The sequence below is a fragment of the Eschrichtius robustus genome, chromosome 2 (genome assembly GCF_028021215.1).
Source record: "Eschrichtius robustus isolate mEscRob2 chromosome 2, mEscRob2.pri, whole genome shotgun sequence".
Taxonomy (NCBI): Eukaryota; Metazoa; Chordata; class Mammalia; order Artiodactyla; family Eschrichtiidae; genus Eschrichtius; species Eschrichtius robustus.
Window position 1 is genome coordinate 36091941 of NC_090825.1, and position 23884 is coordinate 36115824.

A 23884-nucleotide genomic window follows, 5' to 3' on the forward strand; every position below is an offset into this window, starting at 1 on the left:
TTGCATTTCTGCACTTTTCAGAATTTTCAAAAAATTAAGCCACATGTGAGTTCCTAAAGGCAGCTGCACTGTTATATTCATCATTGTATTCCCTGTAGCCCTTATTGAATTTTTAAAAGTATAACATTAAAACAAGCTCTTCTAGAACACTTGGGAGATAAGAAAAAGCACAAAGAAGGAAATCAATTATTCCTAGTCTTACTACTCAAAGACATCCTGATATTGTTAAACATTATACTCTATAGAATTTGCTAGGAACTATATAGTATATGTAATATTTTGTGTGTGTGTGTGTCTGTGTATCTATATACGCACACACACACACACATACTTGAAACATTCATATATATGTATATATAAATTTTTTTTTACTGAATGGGAACATCCTATACATACTGTTTTGTTGTGTGCTTTTTTTTACTTGTAATAATTCCATGTCTTTTAAACATTCCTCTATAACTTAAGTATATTTTTTTAACTTACCCTCCAGTTATTTGGCTATGTACTAAGTAAAATACTCTTATGTGAAAGAAAATGCTATCCTTTCAAAAGTGGTTGAATTTCAGAGTGATAATATGGATGGAACACCTGTTATCTCTGTTATGACACAAATATGTGTGTGTGTGTGTGTATTTAAAGTTGTGTCAGCCACTGAAAAATTGTTTTGTGAAGGTTGAATAAGTAAAATCAAAGAAGAGAAATAGGTGGTACATCAGATGTTTGCTAGGGAGCCTAAATGGTTTTGGCCACTTGACGTCTTATAAAGTGGGCAGCATTACAGATTCAGGGTCTGATCTGTAGCTATAGATATCTCAGAAGGAAGAAGGAATCCAGAATTTCTAGGGCAGGAGAAATTAGTTCGATGCCAAATTAAACTTGTGAGGTTGATGGTCGTAAAGTTGGTGTGGTTAGAATTCAAAGGGGTTGCACCTGGATCCAAATTGGTTCTAGCCAAAAGAGTAGCTTAAGACACGTCGACCTAAGACTGGAGGGTACAAGTAAGGTGGGAGGAAAGGCTGTGACAAACGAGAGTCTGGTTAATAAAGAAGAGGCTCTGGACAAGGGGTGGGGGTGGGTGGTGATGACAGTAAATACCTGGAAAGTACAGGTTAGCCCTTTAAATTTGCCGCTTTATGTGGATGCAGCCACGTCACCCAGAGCTTTAAATCACTGCAGTGCTGGTGAGCATAACCTTTATTTTGGGATGAGTCCTCAGATGTATGTTGTTTGCATCCCCAAATTCTCATGCTCGAGGAAAGTTTAAGTATTCAAGATACCTTTAGTGGACTACAGTGAGGGAGGGTAGAGGAAAGGAATATGTAATTCCAGAGACTTTTGAGAAGTGGCGAAACTACCAGGACTAAAGGGTGTTGTCTTTGGGAAAAGATCTCCTCATTCTTGCTCTTTTTCATGGAGACTCAGAAGAGAGAACCAGAGCTTCTCTAACAAACCATTGTGGCTGGAGCAGAAGGTCCAGTGGGGCAGGAGTGAGAAGAAATGCTAAGAAGAGTGCTTCAGCCCGGGGAGAAAGGCCTTTGGTAATAGGAGGCTTAGGAGTTGGACTTGATCTTGGCAGTATAAGGTTTGCATTGAGAAAGGAGGTACACCCACATGTATCTTTACAACTTTTTTTTTCACACGTGCTACGAAAAAAGGTTATTTTTCTTTTTTGAATCACATATATTCCAGTCAAGTAGATTGAAAAGCAGATTATTACCATGCAAATTTTACTTTGAATTGATTTCCATTTATAAAACTGACAGTGCTTTTACTAAAATTCTGTAGACACAGAGTTGAAAACTTTCGAAAGAAGAAAAAAAGATAATTAGGCTATTAACTCTCTGCTTTCCTGTGGCCAATCTCACAAGTTTATTTCCTTTTTCTTTTGGCTTAGATATTTACACTGTTTTATGAAACTTGAACAAGGTATTATGCCCACAGTGTGGACCCCTGTTGAACATATTAATTTATGTTAGCTTGAAAAATCCTTATGTTTGGTGCTTTATCCTCTATGTAAGGATTAGTAAATGATTTATTATAAAATGTGAAATATCTCATGAGGGGCAGGCTCCATGAGAGCAGGGATCTTTTCTGTTTATCTACCAGTAAACTCTCCAGCACCAGGCATGGAGCTCGACTCACCAGAGGTGCAGAATAAGTAGTTGTTGAGTGGGAATAAAAATGTATGAGTGGTTCCTAAGATTTTTTGGAGTTGTGGTATCCTACTGTTTTCATTTCATGGCACTTCCCTGTCTCTCCTCGAAGTTATCCTGTGTTAAATTAAAGTAGATTAATATAGCATGTGGGAAAATCTGGTGACATTGGTTAAGATGATTGGAAATACTCTATTTTGTAATTCATAGATTACTATTGAATGTTCCCTTGACATTTGTGATCTTTATGAATCGTCCAATTTGGGTGCACATAGTTTCCTTACTAGCTTATTTATTACGCATTTTTTAAAAAACAGGCAAAATGTTGATCTCTTCATGAGTGGTACTGGGTGTAAACCAGTTGGAAAGAGCAGTGCTAGCTGAAATTTCCATGCTTAGCAAATGACAAGGCTTGCTCTCTGGCTAAGCGGCTCCCTCCCACCCACGGGCTTTGCAGTTCAGACTCATCCTATTTCTTCCTTAGGAGACTGACCAGTCTCACCTGTGTTATGAACTTTAGGGGGTCTCTTTGAAAGAGTTGAATTTTCAGATGTTAAATTCCTGGGTATCCAGAGACTACTGTAATAATTAGACTATAGAGTTTTAAGAAATTACCATGTAATTTGTACTGTTTTCTTTGGTTTTATTAGGTAAAAAAGCTCCCGTTTTGTTTAGTAAAGAAATGATTGAGTCCATGAAGGAAGGTTCAGTTGTTGTGGATTTAGCTGCTGAGGCTGGCGGAAACTTTGAAACCACCAAGCCAGGAGAACTTTATGTTCATAAGGTATAGCACAAAGCTTCCTCTATTTATGAACCTGTTCCTATATCTTTAGTGATTTGTGAGAGGGTGTTTATTGCTTTAAATATTTAGAGAAACTGAGGCCTGAAATTTTCTAAAATTAAAAATAGTCACATTTAAAGCTCCTTTTGAAATATGTATTTGTGAGTGTGTGTGTATATTTATAAAGATTTGTAATTTCAGAACTTAGCCTTGACTGAGAACTGTCCTAGAAAGAATATGGGCATTTAGTAACAGACCTTTCTGACCGTATTTTTGTTTGTTTAGGGAATTACTCACATAGGCTACACAGACCTTCCCAGCCGAATGGCCACTCAGGCCAGCACCCTGTATTCCAATAACATCACCAAGCTCCTGAAGGCCATCAGCTCTGACAAAGACAATTTTTATTTTGAAGTGAAAGATGACTTTGACTTTGGTACAATGGGTCACGTCATTAGAGGAACTGTAGTGATGAAGGTAAGTAAAGAGATCTGTTTCTCCTGTGTTTTCATTATACATTTGCTTTAGGATTTTTGTTTATGGAATGATCCTATTTTGGAATTGGGATATATTGTAATAAAGTATCGATGTGTTGGGTTTATGCCAATAAAAATTGTTTAAAAATGTAGAACAATTTAAAGAAAAATATTGCAAGATTTATATACATGTGTGACTCACCTAAAATATGCATTGCTTTTGAAAAACAGAAACAAAAAAACAGGCAAAAAACCCAGAACTGAATAAAGTAAAAATTAAATATTCCCCCCCCACCTATCTGCTTTTAAGTTTGTTCTGTATTCTTCCTTATATGTTCTATACACATACTAATTGTACATCTATGTATGTATGCATGGCACAGACATTATATATTTATATACATGTGTGTTATATATTTATATAAAGTGATATTATAAATTATGTGAATTTCTATATTTATTTAAAATTATTTTTCAGAGAAAAGTTTTTCCCCAACACTGGATTGACTTCAAAAAGTGCTATTTTTCTAATTTCTGTTAGGATGGCGAAGTGATCTTCCCTGCTCCCACACCGAAAAATATTCCTCAAGGTGCCCCAGTAAAACAGAGGACAGTGGCTGAGCTGGAGGCTGAAAAAGCAGCTACGGTCACGCCCTTCAGGAAGACGATGACATCAGCTTCTGCATATACAGCAGGTGAGGGTCCCATCTATGAAGATTTAGTCCAAATTCTTTGAATTTTGTGAGTAATGTATTAATTGTCAAAATTAGTAAATGAAATGCTGTTGTCCTTTGTTGGATTCCATCAGGACTTGGGCCTGTTAGAAGCAATTTTCACATACATGTCATCTGTCCACCTCTGTGGACGTGGAGACTGCATTGTATACCCTCAGAGATGCAGGCACTGGGATAAATGCTGGATTGAATGAGTGTGAAATAATACATAGGCTGTTAATACTTTTCTTTTATAGAAAACATTTAAAATATAATCGTTAATATTTTTATATATATCAAATGAGTATTGATGTATGTCAGATTGTGTTGGTGTTAAGTGCATGTAAATGTGGTTATTGGTTTATTTTTTGTGGTTTATAAAACATCACTTGTGATTATCTACACCTCTGGGTAAGACTGGGGAACCAAATATTTGCATTGAAGAATAAACAGTAAGTTATTCACCTAGTAAAAAAAAATTCAATTTGTACATTTTTATCTCTGTCTTTACAATTTAACATAGATTCTTTGTTTTCTAATTCACCTTCATGAAGGCAGTAAAGAATTATCGTAAAATAATGATAAATATTCATTCTGGCTATGAACTGTTAGAGTCTGAAATATGGATATTTGATTTTAAATTGGTTTCTGTCTCATAGAATGAATTAAAAATGTTTAGATTTGCTTAGAGCCAAAATAAAAACAAAAGAAAAGCAAACTATAAAGAATAAGGACCAGTACAAAGCACACAGAATTCTTGTAGCCTCAGCATTCTCCAAATTCCCATGTGCGTCCAGATGTTTTAAAGCTAAATATGTAACTCTCCTTGAATAAAGAGCAAGTCTCAGCAAAACGACTGAAAAAGCCTTTAGTTGCGAACATTGTGAATAGATGGACCAGTGTCCCTATTTGCTCTTACTTGTTAAAAAAAAAGAAACCATATTACTGTATTGTGCATGGAGAGTACTGTCAGCAGGGTTGTAAATTTCCATTTCTCTTTACAATTCATAAGGAAATGTAGTGAGGCATGAATGATGATTTATTTTTCTAGGCTTCTCTTTATGTTTATTGAGTCAAGATTTATTGCATTTTAATAGATGTGACATTGGCATATTCCAGTGAATAAAAGGATGGCCTTATATTTGTTTTTCTGTACCCTAAAACCTCCTCCTTTATAATAAAACCAAGTGTTTTTCTTGTGTATATGTTAGGAATCTATTTGACTAGCATTCTTCAAAGAATGTGATTTGCTTTTTTTCCCTTTTCTTTTTTTCTCTGTTTTTCTTTTCTATTTCCTGTGTTATACAAACTAAATATAGCACATTTGAAATTACTGAATGTATTATAGAAAAGACTTTAGTTTATTAAATAGTTAAAAAGAAAACCTGGGGCTTCCCTGGTGGCGCAGTGGTTAAGAATCCGCCTGCCAATGCAGGGGACACGGGTTCGAGCCCTGGTCTGGGAAGATCCCACATGCTGCGGAGCAACTAAACCCATGCACCACAACTACTGAGCCTGCTCTCTAGAGCCCACAAGCCACAGCTACTGAGCCCGTGTGCTACAACTACTGAAGCCCACGCGCCTAGAGCCTGTGCTCCGCAACAAGAGAAGCCACTGCAATGAGAAGCCCGTGCACCGCAACAAAGAGTAGGCCCTGTTCACCGCAACTAGAGAAAGCCCTCATGCAGCAACGAAGACCCAACGCAGCCAAAAATAAATAAATTTATTAAAAAAAAAAGAAAAGAAAACCTTCAGATGTGGGATTTCTATCTTAGATGCCCAACACAATTGACTGCAGGTTATGGTAATTTAGTGCTTCTGAACTAATGTGGGCATTTAGTGAGTGCTAGGCATTGTGCTAAAACACTTCACGTGCCTTAACTCATTTATTCCTTATAAGTACTCAGTAAAGTGGGCATATTATTATTTTCTTTTTCCAGATGAAGACAGAGAGGGTTAATAATTTTACAGATGAGGGTACTGGAGCACAGAGAGGTTAAGTAACTTGCCTGAGATCACACAGCTGACAGGCAGTAGAGCCAGGATTTGAACCAGGCAGTCTGGCTTAAGAAAACATGTCCTTAAATATAACCCTGCACAGCCCTTCTCTGATGTTTAACTGAAACACAAAACAATATTCTGTCTAACTCTCCCTCCAGATGGTTAACAGGCCATCCATTGGAACCCTGGAAATCTTGTATGTGGGTAGGAAAATAAAAATTAAAACTACAGAGACTTCCCTGGTGGTCCAGTGGTTAAGACTGCATGCTTCCACTGCAGGGGGCACTGGTTCAGTCCCTGGTTGGGGAACTAAGATCTCACATGCTGTGTGGGGCAGCGAAAAAAATTAAAAAATTAAAAAAAAAATTTAAAACTACAGTCTTATTGACTGATTTAAAGTAAAATGAATGTCAACTGCTAATGTTCCAGCTATGCCACTTATAAAGAAATAGTTTATATCAAGGGATAAAAGTACCTTATTCAAAAAAGTTAAATTCCAGCTTCCTGGTCACCCATTATCATTTGGTTTTCACTGACCACTAGGTAACCCTTTCCTCTGTTGCAGAACAGCCATCCACATGTTTGCTATTAGGAAAAGCGATAATTAAAGATGTATGTTGAGAGCTGACTGTTTGTATTCTGCACATTCTTAATTTAATTCGCTTTTTTTTTTTTTCCTTTTCTTTGTAAAGTCCTGTTGGCTGACTTAGTGTTGAGGCTGGAGCTGACTGCCCTGGCCAGCAGTCCAGTCCAGATTCAGGAGCAATTGCAAAACTTCTGTCCCGGGTGGGTGGAAGCCATATGTTTTGGGGAGGTGCTGGAGTGAATGAAATCCTTCCTACTCTCTTAAAATCCTTCCTCCTCAGCCAAATCTGAGAGTGACATGAACTTGGCCTCACAGAAGTCTGTCTTATAAAGGTTGTGTGTTGCCCAAGTAGAAAATGCTTTGGTAGATCCTTTATAGGCCTATAATTCTGGAATAAAAACACTTGTATAAACACATGTGGCACTGTCAGTGAAAGTTAAAACGGGGAAGAGGACAAGTTATACAGAGGAAAATGTGCAAATTGTTATTAAGGTGACTCATAAATTTTACTAGATGTTTAAAATTTATTTTATTTTGGGAGTGGTGGTCAGGAAGTTGAATTTTGTTCGCAATACCTTTAACTCCCTTTCACCACCCCCCTTCCCAGTCATGGAACATCTCAAAAAATCTCATTATTGGCAAGGGTGTGGAATTTTAAAGCATTGACTATCCCACATGTTTGTTTGTGTGTGGGTGTGTGTGTGCTTTTAATCCTCCCGAGATAATTGGATGTGAACTCACACTCTTTCCTCTCTTTCTCTAGGTCTCACTGGGATACTGGGTTTGGGCATTGCGGCTCCCAATTTAGCCTTTTCCCAGATGGTGACCACTTTTGGCTTGGCTGGCATTGTGGGCTACCACACTGTCTGGGGAGTGACCCCCGCTCTCCACTCACCACTGATGTCTGTGACTAATGCAATCTCAGGTTTGTTCGCCTCTTGTTTTCCCTCAATTTAGGTTTTCAAGGGCTTATTCAACTCTAGGAGTGCTTTCCATGAGGTTTATAAAGTCTGTGTTTTCCAAATTGTAGGGCTTGGCATCTTGGTGGTTGCAGTGACTTGGGCTTCCAGAGGGTGCAGGGGTAGGGTTGGAAGTGAGAGGCCAGTGGAGTGTGTCATACCTTTGGGCTGCTCCCATTTCAGGCAGTGCAGAGCTACTGTTCCTTCTTTCAGTTATGATTTCCTTTAAAGAAGGGATTCCTCTGATAAAATTTGGAAACAGTGTTTCACAGCAGCAGCATGGTCCATGCAGCAGTCCGCACAGCTATGTGGACAGATGTGGGAGCTGCTGTGGCTTGGAAACCTCATGGCCCCAGTGGGCATCTCTTGCACAGGCATGGCTTTCAGGATCTCCTCCGGGAACGGGTCCAATTCCAAGAAGTACTATGCTCAGGAAAGGCCAAAGCTATGGGCTTTCACCATCATATATTTATAGTTCATGCATAGTATTTTCCAATTCTGTAACCACCAGAGGTCCCTTTGCTCCATAAACAATGTTGTCTAATAACATTATTGATTTATATCTTTATCAGGGGAACAGAGCTAGAAAGTAAAGGTTAAAATTCTTATGCAAAAGGAGAAGATGTTTTGGTAACTCTTTGCCCACAAAAGTACTTCAGTGAGAATGTGTGTGAGAACTTTCTCCGTTATGATGCATGTGCTTGTGAGGTCTTTCAGCGATGACATCTGATTTGGCAGCATGACTATTAGCTACTGTTTACCATATCCATGCTTTCTTCCCAGGGTTGACCGCAGTTGGTGGGTTGGTGCTGATGGGAGGACATTTGTATCCTTCCACAACTTCTCAGGGCCTCGCTGCTCTTGCTGCATTCATATCCTCAGTCAACATTGCAGGTATGAGGACGGTGAAAGAACCCAGAGTGCGATTTTTAGTGGAGACATGAGAAGCAAATATAAATCAATATAAAACAAACATTCTGATTTTAAGAATTTAATCGTGCCTTTGAAAAATGTTTCACTCAGATTATAAATGCTCTGTGTGAAGGAAAATTAGTTATTTTGCCCATTGGTAAGTTTTAGAAACTATTTGATAAGAGAACATCCCTCCCCCCTGAATGCCCCAAAGGTTAACTACAGTGCCTACAGGTTAACTGGAAAGTTATTGAATGCATAGTTTTGAATTAAGCTGACTTAGAGCTATCAGCATAACATCTTTAAATGGGTATAATTTTAGATAAAACTTTAGCCTTTTGCCTTATCCTGACCTGTGTTCCTGAAAACTGAAAGCCTAGCATATCACTTGTATATGAAACTCATTCGATGATATTTTGTAGCTATAAATTCTTTAATGTGTCCAAACAGACCTGGTGCCCGTTGATATGGTATTTTTTCTTTTATCACTTATTATAGGGTTTAACAAACAGAATAACCTATTAGAAGAAAAACACTGGCCTTTGATCGTTTGCATTCCCGAGCTGTTTGAATGGCTGTTTATTTTTAGTCATGCAGAAATAGTTGGTTTTGTACTCTGATAGCAAATTTTCTTCCTGAATGTATTAAGGGTTCCTCCCTTCAGTGTAACTGGCTTGAATAATAGAATAACTTCAATCTTGAGGTTCTAAAATGTTACTTAAAATGATATTTATTCCTAGATGATAAAGATGTACTTAAAATAGAAAAATTGTAGCCCTTTAAAAATTATGTTGCTCAATGAGATACCTCTTTCTGTTTCATATTTACTTGGATAAGGTGGCTTTCTGGTGACTCAGAGAATGCTGGACATGTTCAAGCGTCCCACCGACCCCCCAGAATACAATTACCTGTATCTGCTCCCTGCTGGTACCTTTGTTGGAGGATATTTAGCTGCCCTCTACAGTGGTTATAACATTGAACAAGTAAGAGTCTCATTTGAAAGCTTTTATTTTTGTTCTGTGTCTTCATCCCAGGTAGACTTAACATTATCATTACCAAAATTCAAATTCTGTCAAGCAAATACGACAATAACTTTTGAAACATCTTGGTCAAATACAGCATTCTCATCCTCTAAGAATCAGGACCTTGGATTCTAGAGGCAGATTTGCCTGCTAAGTCTGCAAGGATGGGTTTACCTGTTTGTCCCTAAGTTTTTCCACATGTACAAAGAGGCAAGAAGTTTATTAGTACCCTTTTTATGTATCTGGCTGGATTGTTGTAGGGATACAATGAAATAATCAGTAAAAAATTTGAAAAAATTTTTATTATTAGATATTATTAGTCCTTTTCCTACTTACTTTCTTCCCCTATGGATCCAGGAGATGTTATGCCAGTGCATTTAACAAAGATAATTTAAAAATGCATGCTGTATAGAGAAACAGAAATAATCAAGTTGAACTTTGAAAGTTCCATGTCTAAATATAATTTGTAATAGAGACTCAACTTTGTTCCAAACTCAGTCATACCTTTCTTTTCAATGACTATTTCAGCCTCTCTGACAGCTGAAAAATCATGTCTCCTTTGGTTTCTGCTATTTCTAACGTGTAGTATTTGTTGAATGAACACAATCTTTTTTGAGAAGAGTTAGAACAGTGAGTCAGGGAGACTTAGGTCTGCATCCCAGATTTGCTATTTACTGATCGTTTGCCCTTAGAAAAATTATGTAGCCTCTTTAAGCATCGGTTTTCTCTTTTATAAAACGAGGATGATGATTCTTTCCTCCTGTGACTCTCATGGGACTGAGTTACAGCATGAATAAAGTATACAGCACAGTCTCTGACACTTACAACCTCAGGGGTTGGCGCCCTTATAGCATTAGGTCAGGTCTAGATCCCATAATAACTCTATTTAAACTTAGGTACTTTTATATGCATTTGTATGCTATCAAGTCCAGAAGAAGCCAATGTACATAAATGGTATAATTGCAAGTACAATTTAAAGTATTTAATATGGTAATATCCTTAATGGTTAGGAAAATATATTGAAATATTAAAAAAAAAGAGCTCATATTGGTCCTTCTATTGTCTGAATTTAAAATTGTCCTCAGAGAATCATGTTTCCTCAAGAGGAGTTCTCCTTAAGCTAGTAGACTGAAGGTTTTGATAATCTCTCTCTCTCTCTCTCTCTTCCCTTTCCTTTGAAAAGATTGTGTACCTGGGCTCCGGCCTGTGCTGTGTTGGTGCCCTGGCCGGGCTTTCCACCCAGGGAACTGCGCGTCTTGGCAATGCATTGGGCATGATTGGGGTGGCTGGAGGCCTGGCAGCCACCCTTGGAGGCCTAAAACCGTCCCCAGAATTGTTAGCTCAGATGTCTGGAGCAATGGCTTTGGGCGGTACCATTGGTAAGCACTTGTGGGTTTCTGCCTTTCTGTAAGTCCATGCCCTTTGAACACCTGACGGCAGTTAGGCTCAGAGATTTAAGAATACTTTTTTTAGGAGTAAGAACTTTTTAATTGCACTTCAGTTTCTGAATATACATATTTCTGTTGGAGGCCCATATTGATGAAGGAATTAAATTGCCTTAATGAAAGTTGCTTCAGTAAATATTCTTTTGGCAAAAAGTCATCACAGTTGGTATAATTCTCATTCAGAAGTAAACATTTTAAAACACTGAGTAATATCAACTGTGTCAAAAGAGTGGGCTGAGAAATGCCTTGTGCTCAGTTCTTGGTTTCCTTTATTGACTCTGTCCAGTTAGCCAATAATAGAACAGGGAATTGGAATACTTACATGTGTACCATCTATAGGCTCATCTTTTATTCGGCTGGGTATAAATAACAGCAGAAGATTCTGCTTCAGAGACCTGTTAAAAACGTGAAAAACACGTGCCAGCAGAGAAAACACTCTTTTAGTCTTATTCAGTGGTGTGCTGGGGTTGGTTGGTAAATTTTCAAGAATCTTTCGAGCTGGTTATTAAACACAGCTATTATCAAAAATTAAATTATATAAACTTAAAATTAAATAAATTAGAAACAAAGGTAATAATCCTAAACACTCATGACTTTCTAATGAATTCACTAGCTTTTATCATCTCTTCTTTTGAGGTTATCCATGTGTCTTGTGTCTGTGTGGTAGAAATACTATGTAATGATGGGCTTCTGTACATCTCTTCCTGAACCCATATTTAATGACATCATGTTGGTAGCTTGAGAGCAGCCATGGCAGTTGTATTTACGCCATGGAAATCAACAAACGCTACGAATCTGAGTTTCATTTATTGTTTTGTTCATTGTCCAGACCTAATAAAGTGGCGGAGAAAATATTAATAATGCAAGCTTAAACTTAAAAGTGTGTTTTGTCATTACACTGTGAATTGCACAAAAAAGTTGAGCAAATATTCTTCCAGTACTTGGAAACTATTATCAGATTCAGCAAAATTGCCACTCACATGGTTGACAGTGAGTGAAGTTCTTATATACATCTCGTTGTTTCACTCTCGTCTTACTCGTGAGAGTAAACAAAAATCTCAACCAATGTTCATGTGGGAACCACACTCATTCATCAGTTGCAAACACTAGGTTGGCTACAGATACCAGAGTTTGGTAACATTCTGTGAAAGTCAATTGGCTATATGAAACTTACAGTAAAGAGTATTGTATATATTTTTATTGTTTGAAAATTGTGTGCTACATACATTTTTATGAGTAAAAAATCACGTATGTATTTACACACGCACGTTTTTATTCTGAGGGGTTGGTGGTTAAATACTTAACCAAGCACAGCATTAGCTTTACGTCTCCTTTTATACCTACCCGGGAAAGCTGTGCATCCTTTCTTGACAGTCCCTGGAAAAGCACTTGAAGGAAAATACTTGTGCTGTAGGTTCCTGGCGGGACACCCTTTAGGCATGGTCTTTGCAAAAGTTGTGAGCCCCAGCCCTTCTATTTCCCCTGCCTGTAGCCAGGCAACTCCTTCAGAGTTTCCTGATTTGGTTATTTACTACTCAGATATTTGCATTTCATTACCTTTGGACTTGGCTCCCATCCACTCACCTGAAAACCTAGACCTTCTTTATATTCCAGCTGTTCCTTGTGTGCTCAGGGGCAAATGTGGGCTGATAGGGAAGAGAGCCTGGGTTATTCATGCAGTGGGGAGAATTTAAGGGGTTTAGCTGGAGCTTTATGTAATCTGAAGAAGCGTTAGTCCGGGAGAGTGTTCAAAGGTTGTAAGGAACGTTGATGCTATGTGTTTGGGTTCTTTGGAGTTGGGCATTGGTGAGGTGTGTTGAAAGAGCCTGCTATTTGAAAGGGTATTTAAGCCAGTGTTCTTGCCTGAATAGTCCCTGTAAGAGAATATTTTGCCAGGAAGCAGATAAATACTTATTAATGACAATGATGAATAACCTTAAGTGGCCTTTTTTTAAATTGAGGTATAATTGATGTATAATATTATACTAATTTTAGATGTATAGAATAATTTGATATTTATATATATAGATTGCAAAGTGATCACCACAATAAGTCTAGTTAACATTCGTCACCATACATAGTTAAAATTTTTTTTCTTGTGATGAGAACTTTTAAGATCTACTCTCTTAACAACTTTCAAATATGCAGTACAGCTTTATTAACTATAGTCACCATGCTGTACATTCCATCTCCAGGACTATTTGTTTTATAACTGGAAGTTTGTACCTTCTGACCCCCTTCACCCATTTTGCCCACCCCCGCCCCCGTCCCACCTCCCGCCTCTGGCAACCACCAGTCTGTTCTCTGTATCTATGAGCTTGTTTTTTTGTTTGTTTGTTTGTTTTTTCAGATTCCACATATAAGTGAGATCCCATGGTATTTGTCTTTCTCTGTCTGACTTACTTCGCTTAGCATAATGCCCTCAAGGTCCATCCATGGCAAGATTTCCTTCTTTTTTATGGCTGAATAATATTCAAGTGTGGTCTTTATTGGGTTGTTTCTCAAAGGTCTGTCAAGTTTTAATTTCTCTTTGACTTTCACTTTCCAACAGGATTGACAATTGCGAAACGCATCCAGATTTCTGATTTACCTCAGTTAGTTGCTGCTTTCCACAGTTTAGTGGGCTTGGCAGCTGTGCTTACGTGCATAGCTGAGTACATTGTAGAATATCCACATTTCGCTACGGATGCAGCAGCTAATCTTACCAAGACCGTGGCCTACCTCGGTACTTACATCGGTGGTGTCACGTTTAGTGGTTCTCTTGTTGCCTATGGAAAATTGCAGGGTAAGTGATTCAGTATAACATAGAGGTAAATATCTATTATTTAGGGTGTTTAGGGGTCCATTTCAATTTCAGAAAATAGCTTAGTAGTAGAACCTGTTAGGTGAAGAGTATTTGTATGACACTATGAAAGCTTTTTTTTCTCCATAAAGATGGCTTCCCTTTATTGATCCTTACAAATCTCACAAAGCTTTGAAGCCATGTCTTCTGCAGACGGCTAGTGAAGTAAACTAATGCACAGAAATTCACATAGAGGGACTAGTTGACATTTGATAATATGTATGAACAAAATAACGTCTTTATAATCCTTGGTTAGAGATGCCGGTGTAGTGTTCACAGAAATGATTTATACATTTTCCAGAATAGAGAGAGTCTTATTGAATAAATTTGTGTGATTAGTATACAGTACTTACTTTTAAAACAAATACACATTTTAGGGGGCTAGCCTGGCAGCTTTTGCTACCACTGAAGCCAATCATGAAAGTAGAAGTGGAGGGGAAAACCTCACATAGCTGCTTTCAGTGTTTTCATGAAAAAGCAAGTCTCTAGAGAAACTAGTTTGTGATTTAAAAACCTGGTCTTGTCTCTCAGTAATCAAGTCATTAGAATTAAGTTGGGGAACTTCCGTGAAACTTAAAAATCACAAAAGAACTTAAAGCCTACGATACTCTTGTCTCACGCTTTGTCTTTATTATTTTCTTTTTTTATGGAGCTTATATTCTTGGGGAGGAGACAGTCAAAAAGGAAGGTAAACGAAAAAATAAATAAAACAGCAGTGGCAACTTTTACAAAAGAATCAAAAAGGGGCTAAGAAAAGGAGAGGATGTACCATAAGTAAGATGTTAGTTCATGCTTTGTCTTTAGAACCAATTAGCAAACAAGGACCCTCTCCCTTGGGCTCAGTTGATAGAATCAGAAAGGCTAATGTTCTAGGACTCTGTTTTGACATTTTCAATAAATAAAACCACACTTAACTTCTGTATTGGTCATATGGGGGAAAAATAATCACTTTTCATGATTCCATGACAAAGAGTAAGGAAATTGTTGTGTGATCAAAGTAAAGGACAATTAAGTCGAGCCCTACTTTTCCTACTTCCATTAGTATTTATGTGTAAGAACTCTAATTTACTTTTATGTTTCAGTAGCTGGTGATATAAAGTGATATTTTAAGTAGCATGTTTTTATCCTAATATTAAATTTTCGTGGTTTAGGATTAAATGACACACACTTAAGAGTGTGTGTGTGAAGGGGTTTCTTGTGACACGTTCTAGGTTCTGATTCCCACGTGCTTGGCCCTAGGTATCCTGAAATCCGCCCCTCTCCTGCTCCCTGGGAGGCACGTACTCAATGCCGGCCTGCTGGCTGCTAGCGTGGGTGGAATCATCCCGTTCATGCTGGACCCCAGCTTCACCACTGGCATTACCTGTCTGGGCTCTGTGTCAGCTCTCTCTGCTGTCATGGTAAGAGGTCAGAGATGGAAAGCACATTCTTAGCGAGGAACTAAGTATTTTGTTAGGTTACAGTCTAATCTTATTTCTATCTCTTCAAGACCCCTGATGGAATAAAAATCTCTCAAAATGCTGTTATGTATTCATCTTTGGAGAGTCTGGAAAATATAGAAAAGTGTAAGGAGAAAATTACTCTTTCTCTTCACTTACTAATTCCTGTCAAAGCTGTCACATGGGACATCTTTTTTGCTCTGGGGTCTTTTCACTGGATCAATGTGTTGGTGAATAGGAATTTAAAAAGCCAAGGGTTTCATTTCTGTTCATTAGGTGCCTGCTGTGTGACAAGCCCTATAAAATAAGTGTCAGAGAGTCCCTGCCCATTAGTTGCTCTCACATTTGTTGGAAGCTCTGATACCAAACCAAATGATCGTATGAAATGAAATGTTTTTAATAAACCCTGTGTGTTCAGTGAGGGAGTTAAGTGAAACCTTTCAGGATAGGTTGGCCCTCCGTTTCCTCTCTAGTTACTGCTTTAGTATATGGATACATACGGTATGCTTTAGGTGTCTGTATGTCACAGTTTAGCATTCTATTTATAGCAGTGTATGGTGCGGCTGTATATAGCTCTGTGCCATTCACTGATTACTTCATGTTTGTCTAGTATACTCTTAGTATATACTTTATAGACAAGGTTTATGCTTAAAAATTTTTTAATCATCTACAGTGCTTAGCACAAAGTTAGACATACAGTAATTGCTTAGTCACCCTAAACCCTATCCTCAGATTTTCAAGCTAGTAAGACTGGGCTTATATTTTAGTTTTAGCGGCTTCACTTGGCACCAACAGGACCCTCCTCATCAGCTAAAGTCATAAAAACTGTGACATTTACTCAGTGCTGTTACTTTTTTTCCACGTGTAGACCCCTCTCCAATTTTTGCCTGCTCTTCATCACTGCCTTTTAGGGATTTAGGGATTTTTTTTGCACAGGGGTTGTGGTTCAGCGTTTGCACTTGTTATGTCTGTAGGAGAGTTGGTCCGATAGGGGTCACTCGGTCATTACCAGGTGTGGAACTTACGTGTAAATATATTAATTGGAAAACCGGAATGATTGCGAGCCATGATGCTCAGCGTCAGAGGTTTCTTTTCATCGCATGAATTTTGAGTTCCGCTCTGGTTTTTGTGCTAGGGTGTGACTTTGACGGCTGCCATTGGGGGTGCTGACATGCCCGTGGTCATCACCGTGCTGAACAGCTATTCTGGCTGGGCCCTGTGTGCAGAGGGCTTCCTGCTCAACAACAGTCTGCTGACCGTCGTGGGTGCGCTCATCGGCTCCTCCGGTGCGATACTGTCCTACATCATGTGTGTGGTAAGGAAGCAGCCAATGGAGGAAAAGGAAATGCTGTTCTGAAAACGAGGGCCTGTTTGTCATTTCTTTTATTTGCAGTGAAAATGACTGTGCTGGTTCTTTTTCTCTCCAGCAGAAATATCAGAGTGTTTCGTTTGAATAAATTTGCCATACTGCTTTTAAAGTACCCAAATGTAGATAATTTGGAAAATTAAATATAAGATAAAAATCTTCTAACTCCCTCCATCTGGTGATAAACACTTAAGATTTTATTTCCTTCTATTCTTTTTCTTTGTGTATTACATATCTGTGTGTTTACTTATCTGATCATATTGTACACTGTTTTACGTTGAGTTTTTTTAATCTTCCAAATTATAGTCTTGCCACTTTCTTATCATTAAAAATGCTTTTTAAATATGATTTTAAGGGTCTTCATACTAATCTAGAATATGGATATTCAAGATTTATTTAATTTTCCCTAATGCTGTACTTTAAGGTTGTTTGATTTTTCTTTCTCTTTGTACCTAAATACATTTTGGCACTTCTGAGTTTTGTCTTAGGATGATTCCTAGAAGTGAAAGGGTGTGCTCATTTTTTGGGCTCTGTCTGTTTGCTGTGTGGTTTCCGGAAAGCTTGCTCCAATTTACACTCCCACTCGTCATCTGTGAGAGTGCCTATCTTGGAAGTTTTGTGGTCAGCATGATTTAAAAAAGAAAAATTAACAAGACACATACTTCCTAGCTTCCTTTTTGTTTCTAATTCTCTTCTTAATGGCAAGAAGATATCCTGCAAATAATTAAAGGTTTGACTAAAAAACTTTTTCAAATTATAGATACTATTCTCTAAATAATAGTTTTGAATGGCTGTGAAAGGACAAGCATGAAACTGGGTGAAGTTAGAATGTGACTTTATGCTGATTAATAACTCAGGCAGAAAAATAACTTCACCTTCATTCTTTTATTACAATTAAAAAAATACCTTATTTTACAGCTCAGAATTTCTCTTATGTCTTTAATTGAAAAGTCTCATTGTAAATTGAATGCTGTAGTTATCTTTTCATAATTAAAAATTAGTTTGCTTTGGCTGTATTGTGAAAAACAAAAATTTGAAAGCCTAAGTTCAAAACAAGCTGAGAGGTTTGAAATTAAATCCCCCAAGTTCAAGGAGTTTGGACAGGTGTTTCCTACTGGAAAAGTGTCAGGATTTGGAGTTTTTATTTATTTATTTATTTTTAAATAAATTTATTTATTTTTTAATTTATTTTTATTTTTGGTTGCATTGGGTCTTCATTGCTGCGCGTGGGCTTCTCGTTGCGGTGCACGGGCTTCTCATTGCAGTGGCTTCTCGTTGCAGAGCGCGGGGCTTTAGGTGCGCGGGCTTCAGTAGTTGTGGCTCGCGGGCTCTAGAGCGCAGGCTCAGCAGCTGTGGTGCAGGGGCTTAGTTGCTCCGCGGCATGTGGGATCTTCCTGGACCAGGGCTCGAACCCATGTCCCCTGCATTGGCAGGTAGACTCTCAACCACAGCACCACCAGGTAAGCCCGAGGATTTGGAGTTTTTAAAAACAAATGTTTATGAAGGAGAAAAATTTATTCAGTTGTATTAGAAATAGTTTTCTCTAAAAATGAACTTTTAACCCTTAGTTTGACTTTGCTTCATTTGGTGAATTTCAGTGACCAGCAGGGGGCAGCAGATTGTCATTAATACTTAAACTTACGGTTTGTAAAATACTGATTTTAAAATTAAATGGGAGTATTTGAATTTTTACAAGGCCAGTGGCATACTAATGGGGAGAGGAGGTCGGGGCTTGTATATAGTTCTTGGAGTGTCAGCATGGGTACCTTCTTATCTTTATCCTTTTTCTCTTAAATGGTTTTCTTTAGGTTCTTAAAATTATCAACAGTATTTCCCAAATTTCTGTCTTTTATTTCCTCTCCTTTCCCTTCTTTATTTAGTTTCTTTTATTGTTGGTTATAGTAACTATAGTAACCTTTGCAGTAGCATTAACTAGAATAAGGTATAAAAGATACTTGTTGAAAGTACTCTTTTCTACATGTGCTTCTGTAATTATACCATCTTTCTCCTAATTTTTATCCATTCTTTCATATTTCTTGATCTGTTTTTTTCTAGTTCTTCTGTTTCTTTTCTTTCTGTTTCCACTGCCTCAGGCATGCCATTCCACTGTCAGCATACCTCAGATATTTTTTATTCCTATATTGTATGTAAGGCTAACAAGGTCTCATAGCTGTCTGTGACTATAAGTATCACACTGGGTTAGATATTTTGTTTGTAATAGCAAATTGTAGTAATTTGGATTCGAGACCAGTTGAAGCTTTAATTTTTTTAAAAATATTACTCAATTGCAAAAATAAAAGATGTTTAATGAAACATCTTTCATTAAGGAAATAGAAAAGGATAAATAAGGGGGCTTCCCTGGTGGTTCAGTGGTTAAGAATCCGCCTGCCAATGCAGGGGACACGGGTTCGAGCCCTGGTGCAGGAAGATCCCACATGCCGCGGAGCAACTAAGCCCCTGCACCACAGCTGCTGAGCCTGCGCTCTAGAGTCCATGAGCCACAACTACTGAGCCCTCGTGCCACAACTACTGAAGCCTGCGTGCCTAGAGCCTGTGCTCTGCAACAAGAGAAGCCACCACAATAAGAAGCCTGCGCACCACAATGGAGAGTAGCCCCCGCTCGCCGCAACTAGAGAAAGCCCGCGCGCAGCAATGAAGACCCAATGCAGCCAAAAATAAATAAATAAATAAATTAATTTAAAAAAAAAAGGATAAATAAGGATATAAAATAATCTATAATCCCATTACCACTTAACTGTTAACACTTAATCTTCTAATTCTTGTCTTTTTTCATATGTATATATTTAAATACATTCTATGTTAACGTTTAATTTTCTAACCAATAAATTTTAGTGTCTACATGTTATTATATCACAAACATATACCATAATTTATTTATCCAAGTCCATGATATTAGTTGTTCTTAACTTTTTTTTTCTGCAGTATTCTTCCTTGTGTGTTGTTGATTATTTTCTTAGGTCAGATTTCTATAAGTACAATTACTTGGTTAAACGGAGTAAGATCTTTTTGTTGGCTGTAGATATTGATAAATTGATCTCCAAAGGACTCTGCAGTCAAAGCTCCCACCACTGATGTGCAGAGTGCTTGTTTTACTGCTCATGTTCTACTCCTATGACTTATTACAAAACAGACAACAACAAAAACACACCTGCATGGTTTTCAATTTCAAAGATAGAAATTTCCTTTTCTTCTAAGTTTTCCTGCTCTCTGACTTTTCACATTCATACTCATTGACTCTTATCTTTATTATAAGAAATTGTTTATTTCTTATAATAAACTGTTTATTATAAGAAACTGTTTCTCCATGGCTTGTGCTTAGCAGCTCAGAGTGGTTCATAATAATAATACAAGTGAAATAGCTGCTCGTAATTGGGCGTAGTAGAATATGCTGGGTGCTTTACAAATATTAACTCTTTTAATCCCCAAACTAATTCTGGAGGTAGGAAATATTATTCTCACTTTACAAGATATTTTAAGACACCATTTATTTATTTATTTATTATTATTTATTTATTTTTTATTTTTTAAATTTTTAAATTTATTTTTAAAAAATTTATTTATTTTTATTTTAGGCTGTGTTGGGTCTTCGTTGTGGTGTGCGGGCTTCTCATTGCGGAGGCTTCTCTTGTTGCCGAGCACAGGCTCTAGGCACGTGGGCTTCAGTAGCTGTGGCACTCGGGCTCAGTAGTTGTGGCTTGCGGGCTCTAGAACGCAGGCTCAGTAGTTGCGGCGCCCGGGCTTAGTTGCTCCATGGCATGTGGGATCTTCCCAGACCAGGGCTCGAACCCGTGTCCCCTGCATTGGCAGGCAGATTCTTAACCACTGCGCCACCAGGGAAGCCCTTATTTTTTATTTTTTAAAATTTATTTGTTATTTTATTTTATTTTTTGGCTGCGTTGGGTCTTCATTGCTGCATGTGGGCTTTCTCTAGTTGCGGCAATCGGGGGGCTACTCTTCGTTGTGGCGCGCGGGCTTCTCATTGTAGTGGCTTCTCTTGTTGCAGAGCATGGGCTCTAGGCGCGCGGGCTTCAGTAGTTGCAGCACGCGGGCTCAGTAGTTGTGGCTCACAGGCTCTAGAGCTCAGGCTCAGTAGCTGTGGTGCACGGGCTTAGTTGCTCCACGGCATGTGGGATCTTCCCAGACCAGTGCTTGAACCCGTGTCCCCTGCATTGGCAGGTGATTCTCAACCACTGTGCCACCAGAGAAGCCCTAAGACACCATTTATTATTCACCTTTGTGTTTATGGAGCCTGCCCTAGCACCTGGCACATTCAAATGAGTATAATAATTGTTAAATGAACATTAGATGAATATTCTATTTGTTAGCTCATTTCACATTTTGGAATCCTCTCCAGATAGGTTATGGTAGCAGAAATACTACCACATATCAAATATCTATTAATATTACTAGTATGTTTACCTTCATTATTTTATTATTTATTGAAGGAAACATGCAAGTCCAAACCAGCACAGAGTGGTTTTATTATGTGAGAGGGAATGGAATGCACCCTAAGTGTAATCAGCATCCCAAAATTGAAGTTTTGTTCTGACAAAGAATTCTTTTGGGTATCCTCTGAGCCTAATGCTTGGTTACACAACACCCAATATTACAAAAGCTGAAAAATGTTGACAGTGTCAAACAGCCAGCTCAAATGAATGATTTGCTTTATATCCAGATGTCGTATAGACATTAAACTCTTCATGATTTTGCAGTCCATTTACTTGAGATAGTGTCCAGATTGCCTGGGATATAGACGGCTTACAAAAATGCAACAGCATTCTCAGACCAAATTTTCTGATTTTTGTACTTTGCTGCTTGTTTCCAAATGAAAAGAAAACAGAATGAAGTAGATCAAAGCCAAACCAAAAATAACTTTTTTTTTTGCCTTGCAATCAACTAATTAGCACCTACAAAACATTGAAATGTGAGATGCTAGTCAATGGTATACATGTTGTTAATGTTGTTATTGCTTTGTCTATTTTATGACCTTTCCTTTGTTTTCATATTTATTTCTTAGTTTGCTTGGAATTATGTGAATTAAGGATCTCTTTAACGTAGCATACAATTTTCATTACAGGACTTAATAACTTGAAAGGAACAGTCTTGGACAGTGTTGCAAATACTTTGTCTTGGAAGTTGGGAACTCTTCAATCTGTCCATCAGTGGTCACAGGATAGTCTCATTAATCACTTAAGCAAGCAAAAAAAATAAATAAATAAAAGGAAACAAAACAAAGCCCTAAACCCTAAACATTTGTTGGAACTGTGATGTTGTTGCAATGGTAAATTCAGAGATGAAAATTAATTTAGTCTAATTTTTAAGAGACCACATGGAATTAGCTTAATGGTGATATGCTTGTGGATATGTATTTAACAAGTTGACTTTGATTGTTAAACTGCTGTGTGGTTCCCTAATTTCTCTTTGTAAGATACCTTCAGAAGTGGGTACACGTTAATTAAATGTCCTCAGAAATTCTTTCCTTCTCCTCCATTCAGTTTTATAGGAAGAAAAGGAGGGTTCCTTTTAAGCCAAGTTAAAGTGGTCATATTCTTCTACATCCTGTGCCTCTGTCATCTCTCCCTTTATACAGGACTGTGTGATGCAGGTGATGGAGCCTCTTTGTACATTTCACTTTTTTTTTTTTTAAAGTTATCTATGGCAGAAATATCTCAGTGTCTGAAATTGGCCTTTGAATCAGTTTTTAAGGGCAAGAATTTGGTAGAATGTATTTCTGGTAATTTTGTTTCAGAATCCTGTGATTTAAAAGTAGAAAGGATTTATCAAAATCAGCAAATGTTGAATGTTTGGGAAGTGTCAGGTATGGCTGTTTGGATTTTCATTCAACCTTGGATTTAAGTATAGGAGGTTGTGTTAAGAATTTAAAACTCCACGTTGGATTGGGATGAAGAACTTAATTAAAAGCATCACTTTAATTTTTCTTTGACCCTCTTATCTGTTAATAATATGCATAAAGATATTCTGAACTTTATTTTATATGTAAGAAACTTAGACAAATCCACCAGACTCTGGGCTTTGTGAAATGTGAATGTTATATCTGATAAATGGGGTTAGGTCAAAAGAACAATTTAAAAAATTCTGACAACATTTTGATCCACATCTTTGAAACTTATGATAAGTCAAGTGTGGCTTTTTGCTCATCTTCTCTGCTCTTTTCTTCCCTGCCTTTGCCTCTGTCCCACTTCAACGGTATATGTAAATCTCTCTCCTTAGGTGGTAGCAGGCTTGCCTATCTTTGGATGAGTGGTCATGTTTTTTTTCCTCTGATGTGTTCCTTATCACTGAAAATCTCCAGGTGCTTTTTGCTCTTTAATAATAAAGTGTTGTCTTTTTTTTAAAGTATAGGTTGACACTTACATAGCTTTAAAATAGTATAACTGATGGATCAATGATATGTTTATTACAACCCTTAAAATAGGATTTAATTTTTTGGAATTCTTTATGAAGTGATACATTCAGTTATGATCATTTAGAATGACTACTTTGATCACATAGTGATTTGAATTCTTAAAATGTTTTTGATTACTCAAAACATCTAGCTTCCTGTCTTTTTTTTTTTTAACCACCACACCTCCAGAGGTCTACAAACAGTTTTCAAAACCAGATCCATTATTGTCACATATTCCAGCCGTGGTGTTTGTATGGTACTTTGTTGGATGATTGTAAATGAGCATGCAATAAATGCCTTCCTCTTACTTTCTCCTGACATTATTTTTCTAGTTAAAGGGTGGGTGTAAATTTTAGCAAAGCAGTGTATAAACTAACTCATTTATCTTTTTTGGAAGTGAAATATTTTAGAAGGCTAATGATGAATCCAGTCACTTCTGTTATTGCTTCATGGAGCTGTAGTTGATTCGGAAAATAAGACAGTATCAACTCCTGCATTTCCTTTTTTCCTGATGACAGAGGGCAGCAGACTTCTAAATGATAGGGATCCCTATCCTTTGATTCCTCCCTGTTGCCTCTTGACAGCTTGCAGCTGGTAGCAGAATTCACCTGAGATCTGTAGAGTCACCTTGTAAAATTTCTTATAGCTATCATTCTCTTTTACTCTGGTGAAATACATGTCAGTATGGAGGTAGAACCTGCTCAATCAGTACACAGATAATAATGACTAGATCTGAGTTTTTCACATATATGTCAACATCAC

The 23884-nt window shown here is 37.6% G+C and overlaps 1 protein-coding gene across 4 annotated transcripts in view; it reads left to right on the plus strand.

The window, feature by feature from the left end:
- NNT (nicotinamide nucleotide transhydrogenase) overlaps positions 1 to 23884 on the plus strand; it is a 96378-nt gene that overhangs the window by 46429 nt on the left and 26065 nt on the right. For all 4 annotated transcript variants that reach the window (XM_068535313.1, XM_068535314.1, XM_068535315.1 and 1 more), the window contains 10 exons: positions 2804 to 2937; positions 3220 to 3411; positions 3952 to 4105; positions 7474 to 7635; positions 8453 to 8563; positions 9419 to 9564; positions 10787 to 10982; positions 13600 to 13833; positions 15130 to 15290; positions 16465 to 16644. In XM_068535313.1, the coding sequence (XP_068391414.1) occupies positions 2804 to 2937; positions 3220 to 3411; positions 3952 to 4105; positions 7474 to 7635; positions 8453 to 8563; positions 9419 to 9564; positions 10787 to 10982; positions 13600 to 13833; positions 15130 to 15290; positions 16465 to 16644 (1670 nt within the window). The remainder of the gene's footprint in view (positions 1 to 2803; positions 2938 to 3219; positions 3412 to 3951; positions 4106 to 7473; positions 7636 to 8452; positions 8564 to 9418; positions 9565 to 10786; positions 10983 to 13599; positions 13834 to 15129; positions 15291 to 16464; positions 16645 to 23884) is intronic.